At 39.9% G+C, this 10,342-nt stretch overlaps 1 protein-coding gene across 1 annotated transcript in view; it reads left to right on the top strand.

Annotated features, from left to right (window-relative positions):
* CHRNA4 (cholinergic receptor nicotinic alpha 4 subunit) overlaps positions 1 to 7,668 on the top strand; it is a 120,591-nt gene extending 112,923 nt beyond the window's left edge. Inside the window, exon 6 of the mRNA XM_089513624.1 lies at positions 7,345 to 7,668. Within this exon, the coding sequence (XP_089369750.1) occupies positions 7,345 to 7,470 (126 nt within the window). The 3' untranslated portion in view covers positions 7,471 to 7,668. The remainder of the gene's footprint in view (positions 1 to 7,344) is intronic.
* The last annotated feature ends 2,674 nt before the right edge of the window (positions 7,669 to 10,342 follow it).

The raw sequence follows: 10,342 nt of genomic DNA on the forward strand, positions 1-10,342 counted from the left end.
CTGTCTGACATTCTCTCTCTCTTTCTGTAAGTGAGAGAATAACTACCTTTCACAGCAACTTTTTCTGGCAGCCATAGCCATTTCCTTTCTTTAAACAGTCCTGAAATACTGATAGTATACAGTAGTTGATTCCTTCTCACAGAAGCCCCCATCAGAGAGATCCATCAGAATGATGCTCCATCCTTGTACTGTGTTGTTCCCATGGGGATTGGAGAGAAATAACAGGCATTAAGAGAAAATGAAGCAAAGCATGGTGAGTTTGGCTTCCCAAATTTAGCCCCATGAAATTTTGTGGAGGAGACCTGGGGGAATTGCGCCTACTTTGATGCAGTGCAAAACTGTTTGAGCTCTGTTCTCTGTGATTCACATTTGGTTGAGTACTAGTAAAGTAGTACTAGTAAATCTCACAGTATAAATTTAATGCCAGCAGCTTCAGCCAATCCATATCGCAAAGCACCTGGAAAAGCAAAATCAACACAGCCTTGGCAGACTACAGGCTCATCAGCCTTTTAAACATCAGCCTTTACACAAATGCTACGAAGAATTATAGCAACAACATACACCAGGCATTAGCAGAAAATAAAGCACTTTTCTCCAAATTGTTGTTAACTGCCCTCAAATCGACTCTGATTTATGACAACCCTGTAGGTGAGACATCTCCAAGACCCCCTATCCAGGCTCATGACCTTCCCGAGTCTGATCTTCGGGCGTGTGATCTTCCTCTCTTCCTACTACCTTCTAACTTTCCTAGCATTATTGTTTTTTTCGTAATGAGCCATGCCTTTTCATGGTGTGGCCAAAGCTTTATCCTAGTCTCCAGAGAGACTTCAGGCTTGATCTGTTCTAACACCCATTTGTTTATCTTTTTGGCTGTCCACCGTATTCTCCAGCATTACTTCTCAAATGAGTTGATTTTCTTCATATCTACCTTCTTCATTATCCAGCTCTCATATCTGTACATAATGATGGAGAATGCAATGGACTGGATGACTCTAACTTTAATGCTCATTTGTATATTTTTACTCGTTTAGGATCTTGTCTAGCTCTTTCATCACTGCCTTCCCATTCCTTGTATTCTTATTTCTTGACTGCAGTCTCCATTTTGATCAATACTTGATCCAAGGTATAAGACTGTCTTCAAGAAACTATATTAATATCCTTTATGATTTTGCAGTAGAAGGGGTTACACTGTCAGACCATAGCAACAGTGAGGATGTCCACTTTCTGGCAATCATATGCCCTACCTTTGAAGAACAAAACTTTGTGGAGGAGGACCTCTGCAGAGGATTTCAGCTGTTGGGCAGCTAAATGACAGCAATCTTGGTGGTGGCCCCTGTTTGTTTAGAACAGGGGTGGACAACCTGTGGCCATTGGACTTCATGAAGAACTTGGCTGCACTTTAAAAGCTTTCTGCAAGAGATCAGTTCAGATGGCAGGGGTAGGGGGGGAGAATGTGATGGTCCTGACTACTTTTGGCTCTTCCTCTGCTTGCCATTGGCTTTCCTCCCATGCACTACCAGCATGCCAAAGTTTGGAGATATTTTTGGCCCTGAATCGTATTGGTTAATTCCAGCTAATGCAAACCCATCAATTGTTGAATGATGTCTGCATTCCACTGTGCTCATGAGTCTACTGTAGTGGCAACTAACTGTAGGATCCAAGCCTTAGCTACAATTTTCAGTATGTTGTGGTTGTAGGTTAACAAAAATAAAAATTATATTTTCAATTTCTGCATGGAACCTTACAAATTGCCTCCAAGGAAATGCAAAAAAAGGCATTAAATCAGTGATTGGAAAAATGCAAAGAAAGTGAGTTTCAGTTTTGCCTTGTTGGCCACATCAGTTCTTTGTGGTGCGTAAGAAGTGAGATTATGTCCCATCAGTTTGTAGTTTGGGGTTGGTTTTCAGTAGAAATGAAGGGCTGTTTGGAGAAGGCATCTGTGTAAGATCTGGGTGCATTTTAGGCAGTTGTCAGGAAGAAAAACTGGCCCAAAATCACAATGGAAAAAATTAGTGGTGCTCAGGAGTTCTTTGAGGGAACCGCCAGGCTGCAAAAGTAAGATTTAGGGGACTGCATAGTATTCACAGGCCATACTTTCCTTAGGCTTGCTTTTTAAGAGCCAAAGCCAGAACCTTGAAGTGTGCCCATAAACAAAGTGGGATGTATTAAAGAAGATTTCTTGATATTTGATGAGGGAGGTGGAGATGAACCACATAGCCTTTTGGAAATTCATTGTCTTTTTATACTCTTCACTCAGCACTTGTAGCTTGACAGCATAAGAACCAGAGTATGCTTTGGAAATGATTTGCAGGCAGAGCAAAGAAAGAGATGGATTTGCTGGATAGCCCAGCATCATAAATAATTTGAAGAGCTGTTAACAGAATCACAGCAAGCTTCACTCAGAACTTAGCACTGTCTTGATGTGACATGATTTTCTTGGCGTATGAGATTTTTTTAAAAAAAATACACATGCACACACATGCACATTATGTCATGATCATAATGAATGTAAAAACTGAGGATGACTGATGGTATGACACAGCAGCCTTCCTGGAAAGTGTCAAGGTGGACAGAATGACAGATCAGAAGAATGGAAATAGAAATAGCAAGCACTGATGCTACTTAGAGAGGGAATGGGATAATTGCCAGGGTTATAACCATACATTTGTTTATGCACAAGCAGGTAAGCCATTTTCATTTGGTTGGCTGTTTCCAAGTATTTAGATCCTTCTTCCCCATTACAAAGAAATGTAAAAAATGGTTAAGAAGGTAAGACACAGAAGATAAAAACTGAATCAGACCAAAGGCCTAGATCAGGGATGAGCAAATCATAACCTCTGGGGTCAACTCTGGTGTCCCCTGAAGCATCCATCGCTCCCAGAAAGCCCTCTACTCCTCTCAATTTTTTTAAAAAAAAATCAGTGCTATTCTGATCTAAAAACATACAGAAAGCCCCCAAAGCATGCAAAAATGCCCACCACACTCCCACAAGCACCCCATAATCCTGCACTATGTTGAAATTCCACTGCTTTCATCTACAGTCCCTCCCAAAATGGCCACAGGAAATGATGTGCTGTCACTTTCTGTTGCTGTTTTGAGATAGATTGCAGAGGAAAACTGGGATTCTGGGTGGCCAAGGGGAGAAGGCAGGGAGCAATTGGCCCCTGGCCCCATATGGTTGTCTGCCATTGGCCTAGATAGACTAAAGGAGCTGCAATGATAAATCCTAAAAGTCAGAGGCAGGAGACATAATTCAGTAGAGTCAGACAGGTTTTGAAGATGAATCAGTTTCTAGAAGAAACAAGAGTTTCTAGAATATCTTCAAGTTGTAGAAGTTGAAGAACCAGTGGTGGCAACAGAAAAGACCAATGAGCCCTTAATGGCTTCTCAGATCATCTGGTTCAGCAAGACTAATGAAATGCAATATGCATTTCTCAGCCATTTTCCTGTATAAGAGTTGTCCTGATAGAAAGAAGAAGACACCATATCTGGCTTTTCAGCACTCCTAATTCAATTCTCTAGACAATTTAAAATAGGGATAGGTTCCTGGCAGCCACTATTACTGAGATCATAGATTGGTGTTTCTCAAACTCTTGTCCTTCATATGTTTTGGATTTCAGCTCCCAGAAGTTTCAGACATCTTGGCCAATGGGATTCTGGGAATGGAAGTCCAAAACACCTGGAAGGCCAGAGTTTGGAAATTACTGTCCTAGATCATGTTTGCATAGTGTAAATCCACACTCACATAGTTACATAATGTTTGCACTATGCCACCCTTCTACTGAATGTTGATATTGTAAAACTAGGAATTTGCAGTGGCTGTTTCTTGAAACCCAGTGAATTAAGTCGTGTCACTGAAGACACTGACAGATCAACCAAGACTGTGCCACTGAATGGCTGGAATTCTGTTGGTTAGTCTCAATTAAAATAAACCTAATTAATCAATAACTGAATGATGAGTCAACACTTGTTACATCCTATTGATTCAATGGATCAACTCTAATTAAGACTAACAATAGAATTTAGGCCCAGGTGAAATGGTTACACTTAGAGAGCTTGGCTTATGCAACCATGAAATGAATCTGTCCATTGCAGAGTGGCCAAAAAGGTTCAACTGCATGTTTAAGGGAATTTACACACAACTATGAAAACCAACAAGATTCTGGCCCATATGTTTGGGCTATGACTTTCATCAGTCCCAGCTAGTATGGCTGGTGACTAAGAAATATGGGAGTCCAGCACATTTCAACAACATCAAACTGTCTCCCCTTGACTTAAAGATAGTAATCTGTTGAGAAATACTTAAGTCAGAGATGGCAGTTGTGCAGCCCTACAAAATTTATACAGCCAGAAATCCCTATAGCCAGGTACATAACAATGAAGGTGTCTTCTAGGACCTTCCCAACATCTGGCTGTCATGGGGTTAGAAACAGTGGAAGGTTTGGGGGCCACATTAGGAAATCTTGCAAGTCTGCATTCCTCAACATGCTTCCTGGGGGAAAAAATTGCCACCAAGTATCTTCAAGTGAGGTTGTGTGGAAATTCTTGACATACATTTAGACACCTGTAGGCCATTTTAAGTCCAGGAGAAATCCTTTGTAACAACAGGAAGTCACTTCCTTTTCTGTTTTATAAAATGCCTTTCCTGACCTAAAATGGCTTGAGGGCCAAGTAAATTAGATCAAAATCCCCCAAACACTACTAGAGTGCATTTGGGAGCATCTTTCACCCAGTGGACATTGGAGGTGACAGCAACGGCCCTGAAGGCCACATGTGGGCGACAGGTAGATTTTCAAACCTCTAGGCTATTGGAAAAGAGTGAGAAATCCTTCCACTGTTCCCTTCTCTTGACTGGCCCTAAATTCTTTTGTTTGCTGGCCCAAGTATAAGACAAGTGGAGTTTAAAGGAAGTAAAATGGGGCATAGCTCTACCTGGGTAGAACTTTCCTCCCTTTCTCCAGTGACATTACAGAGAAAATATGGAACACTTCCCAGTATTTGTTGGAGGAAATATGAAAAGGCAAGCAATACTCACAAGTCTTGCTTCTAATTGTGTTATAGGACCAATATTAGAGCTGCAGTTGAGAATATTGCTAGATAGGAGTTCTTGGGTTCTCTAAAAAGCAGTACAAAAATAGATCAGTTATTTGAGTCAGTGAGATGCTGATTGCTGTGTGGATTTTATTTACAGAGTTTTGGAAACAGCCGCAGCTACTGGTATTGGAAGAACTATGGTATATTGCAATGCAAGCTACACTTTTTAAAATATATATATAACCATAATGACAAATGGGTATTTTTTGTGGAAGAAACATAGGCCACGGTTTAATTTAATAAGTACAATGATATATGTTGTTCTTTACTTTCTGAAATAGCTAAACCAAAACACTTAATTATCCAAAGTGGTATCTCAAAGCATCTTTGAGACTACTGTAAGTGAAAAAAAGAAATTGGTAGCCTAATCTTTTGTAGACTTCAGTCTATTTTCTGAAGTGTTTACAAAAAGCTCATGCTACCACTTCTTTTTTTGTTAGTCTCAAAGATGCTATGAGATCCCTTTGTATACCTATCCAGACTAACATGGCTGTGTATTTGAATTCTACTTAATTATTTGTAAATGATGGCCAATAATTTACAGTACAGTTTACATTCAGTAAGTTTACAAATCTACAGCTATGTTGCAGAAGTGCCATGAAACACTTGTTAGTGAATTGTGAAGATGTGTACTGGGCATTGGCAAGAGTATGGCAATGTGCATTGGTGACAACAGGTGTAACATTGGCTTTTTCTGATGTGAAGTGGCACTTCTGATGCACATCAGGCAATCCTATTATGCGCAGATGCTTCTTTGCCAGTGTCCAGATGTGCATCAGGGGATTCCTCAATGTGCATCGGTGCAACAGAGGCCTTTACATTGTAATGTCACAGCAGTTGATAGATGAATATGGATATTGTGATACTTTGTTGTTAACTGCCCTCAAATTGACTTCAACTCATGGCGACCCTATGGATGAGACATCTCCAAGTCCTCCTGTCCTCAGTTCAGTTTTGCACATGCATAAGATCATTTTTGAAGATGTAAATACCAAACAGTATGCTTTCTATTTTGTTCTTTTTAACGAAATTGTGCTTCAGGCAAAACATGTGAGGGGATATTTTGAGAAGCCAGCAATGTGAATTGCAGAAAGACTGGCCGTATTTTGCAGAAGGAAACTACATATCTCTGGTTGAACCACAAAGCTATAGACAGGAGAGGCTGATGTTCCATGACATGGTATGAAAGAATGACAGCAAAGCAGCAAAACTTCACATTCCCTTAAATATACAGAAAGACAACTGGGAAAATATCTAACTGACAGGATATCCCTAGGTAGAACAATCCTTCAAAGCAATATTTTTTTTAAAAAAAACACACACACAAAATCTTGACCTTTTGCAGGCTGGAACAGATTTTTTTTTTAAAAAAATCTATATGACTTTTCCCACTGTGGTCAGCATAAAGTTCACCTGTTCTATGGACTAACATTTTGATGATGAGATAATCCCTAAGGGAAACACAGCTTGGTTTTTGGTTTTTAAAACATTTTGTTTTTTTAAAGACTATCTGAAAGACCATATCTGTGAAGCTGTCCAAATTTTAAGATCTTTGGGGCAAAAATTTTTCTCAGTCCTGCCACCATTGCAAGCATGTTTGGACATGGTAGACAGGGCCTTCTCAGTGGCTGCTCCCACACTGTGGCATTTATGCCCATGAGAGTTTAAATACCCCCCTGCTCTCTTTTCACCAGCAGGCCAACCATCCTTCTTTTTGCATGTCCATTGTTCCTGATTATTTTAACATGTGCTTTTAAATGATTTTAAAGTATGTTTGAAATTTGTTTCTAAAATATTTTTATTTGTGTATATTTTTAACCTTTTTTAAAATCCATAACCACAGAGGCCCCAGTGGGTTGAAGACATATCCTCCAACTGTTCTCATTTCGCAGAGACAGTCTCCATCTTCTGTCATCCTACTTTTTCAACTGCTTTAAAAATGTCCCAGTTTCTTTCTCCTCCTCCTTCTTTCCCTTATTGTCCTCAGCTTCCTTCAATTGCTGCAAAGTGCTAAAGTTGTTCAAATGATGAGAGAGGAAAGGGTAGAATCTTATTATTTCCTGTGGACATAGGTAAAAGCAAACTGCTGCAGTCTTTCCTGGCTTATATGTTTTTCCTCATTAATAACTTTTTGCCATCTTGATCACACTCTGATGTTGCGTGGCCAAATATGTCCTGGTTTTTTGTGTGTGAAATTTTGGTATGCATTAAATGAATAAGGCTCCTTTCTTTTCCTCTCTCCTGTCTCAGGTGAAGGAGGACTGGAAGTATGTTGCAATGGTTATCGACAGAATCTTCCTCTGGATGTTCATCATAGTCTGCTTGCTGGGGACTGTGGGCCTTTTCCTTCCACCTTGGCTGGCAGGGATGATCTAGGGACAAAGCAACTCTGAAAAGGAACCAGTTGCATCTCATTCAACCAATTTCAGTCCACCTGGGAAGAGGCCAAGCTGAACACTGGAGATAGCTGCTATGAATAACTAACCATAACATCTGCGCATGAACTGTTCCTGGAAGCTCTGGGGAGGCCTTCCAAGGTTTCATCACCTGCCTAAGCCATCTTCATCTTCTGTATCTCTTGGGGCGGGTGGGCGGGCGGGCGGGCGGTAAGGGAGGGGCTGGTTAACTGAAGTTTTTCTATAGCATGATGGCATCCATTGTCATATATACTCCTAAGAACACAGCTGTGTTCCCTTAAAATGGTAGTACCAATAGGGGCACTATCATACAGACTCAGTCCCTAGCAAGTCAGCTGAGGCGATAAACGCCAGTTTGGTATTGAGTTGAAGGTTGTCAAAAGCAAACCAGTCTGCATTAAGCACCTTAGACTGACATGCATTTCCATAATAGGTCAGGTACAATGAAGGCTGTGATGGTGGCTTTTTGTTGTAGGAAGAACATCTAGGTGGAAATAGAAAAATCCCAAATTTGAAAGCAAGTTTCCCTGATCCTCAGAGTGCTGTTTCATAAAGTAATTTAGCAAACAGCAGAAAAGACCTGCTGTGTGTCTGGCCATTGTGGACTTTACAGATTGACTGACTAATCCAAGAACTGGAACATATCATCAGAGGAGTTACATGGTCTGTGCTATACCATCTCAGGCTGCAGCAGGATCACCTTTCAATATTCCTAGAAAAGACAAAATGAACATGCCAGGAAAAAGGCAAGGCTAGAAGTTGCTCTCCCTGACTTGCTAGTCAAGGGGGATTGCTTGTGTTGAAAGAATACAAGCTTTGGACATGAGATCCTTCGCTTGTAGTCTTAACATGGGACAGCCTAGCAGATATTTGCCAGGTGATACATCAGATAGTGTGAATCAGCTTTGTGGCTGTTGATCTGCCCTAAGTGAGGTCAGCTGCTCTCTACAGCCACAGAAATGTACAGTGTTTCCATTTCTGGCACTCTTGGTGGACGTGAAAAGCTATAGGGCACTTTTCAACATCATGCCAATAATGGAAGAACCCCTTTTCCTTACTCTCTTGTATTACATCCAAAGTAAATAGAAGTAGTGCTCCCTAATTTTATTTACATAAAGACTTGGATAAACCAAAAGGTTCATAAAAATTCCTTTTACTGGACCAATAAGAAGTTTCAAATCCAAGTTTCAGAAAGCTTCTGGAAGCAAGTTACTAGTCCTGGTGGTTACATATTGTCCCACAGGTCAGAGGCTATGTGCCTCTCAATCCCAGTTTATGGGGAACATAAGCAAGAGGCTTTTATTATTGCTCTCATGTCTTGCCTGTGGGTTTCTCATACAAAATGATTGGCCATTGTAGGAGGAAAATGCTGGACTTTGGCCTGATCCATCACAGCATTTATTTTCTTACCTGCACCAAACTGTTCTTTATGAAGTAATGGCCAACAAAGCACCCTTTGTGGCAAGAAACAATGAAAATTTGTCAGTGCTGTGGATCCAATAAAGGCATCACATCCAACACTTTGCATTTAACTTATACTGTACCCTGTTCTTCTTTTTTGTTTTCAAAATATCAGGTTTAGTTTGCATAACAAGGATGTAAAAACACTCAAAAATGGTTTTAAAAAACACGTTTGTTGAAATATTTTGATGAGAAGAGTCCTGGATTGATGAGAATCTGTAATTCAGGACTTAATCTATGCAAAATTTGCACTTGGTTGTTTTGCCCAGGAAACATTTTCAGTGCAGGAAATAATATTTCTGTACAGAAACAACATTTTATAGACCACTTCAGAGAAAATGTTGCCTCCTGATGTGCAAATTTTACATAAAATAAGTCCCTAACTGTGAATAGTCTTCAAGGATTGTGCAGTTTTCAAAGACCTTCTCCCAGTTGGAATGAAACTGCTAACACTACTTATTTCTCCCTTTCAGACGAAAATTTGTGAAAATTACATATTGCATTACATATCTGAGTTGTAGAATTTACATTTTTTTAGATGAACAATGTAGATATTTAATTTCCAGTGCAACCTAAATACAGTCAGAAAATAAAGGAGAATGTTATCTACTGGAGTCTATATAGCTATGAAGCTGCAGGTTCAGCTCTTGGATCAAGCTGTGTTTGATGAGTGGACCCAGAGGAGGAGTCCATATGACCATGTAGCCCATCTCCACTGTTGGTACTATCAATTCTCTCATTTATGGCTTGATTCTCTTTGCTAGAAATCTGTATGGATCCTACACTTTTAGGCTGGGCATCTTTTATGCCTGCTCAGTTATTTTCTTGAGGATATGAACTCAGGTTAACTCTTAGGTTGGACTGTCATAAGCAAGTGAAAAGGAGACCCTTTGGAAAAGGGGAAAACAGAAATATGAGGATGACCCCTCCAGACATTTATTCCCCATCACTCTGGGCCAAACCTTTCTCAATTCAAAGAAGCAGTTGTTGAAGCTTCATGAACAGACTTGAAATAAAGGATTTCTGAGTAACTATGGTCTCGCACTATTGTTTTTCTATTTTTCCTGAAGACAAATCCCAAGTAAGGTTGTATCAGAGCACTGTTCTAAGCATGATGAGTTTTGAAGAAAAGCAGGAAAAAGAAGGAATACAGCTTATTTAGCACTGATGGGATCAGGGGATAACATACTGGCTTAAACAAGGAATAGATTTATGCCTCATCTTTGGATCAAGGTATTGCCTTTATGAATTGCTTCAGGAGAAATGATTTCTGAACCAGATCATAAATATATGCCCTGCAAATTTAATGTCCTCTTTAAACAAATGACCATTAGATTTTCAAGAGACTTATAATTTTTCAGTAGGAAAAA

This window comes from Sceloporus occidentalis, unplaced genomic scaffold (genome assembly GCF_023333645.1).
Source record: "Sceloporus occidentalis isolate IW3139 unplaced genomic scaffold, rSceOcc1.0.p SCAF_3, whole genome shotgun sequence".
In the NCBI taxonomy this organism is placed as follows: domain Eukaryota; kingdom Metazoa; phylum Chordata; class Lepidosauria; order Squamata; family Phrynosomatidae; genus Sceloporus; species Sceloporus occidentalis.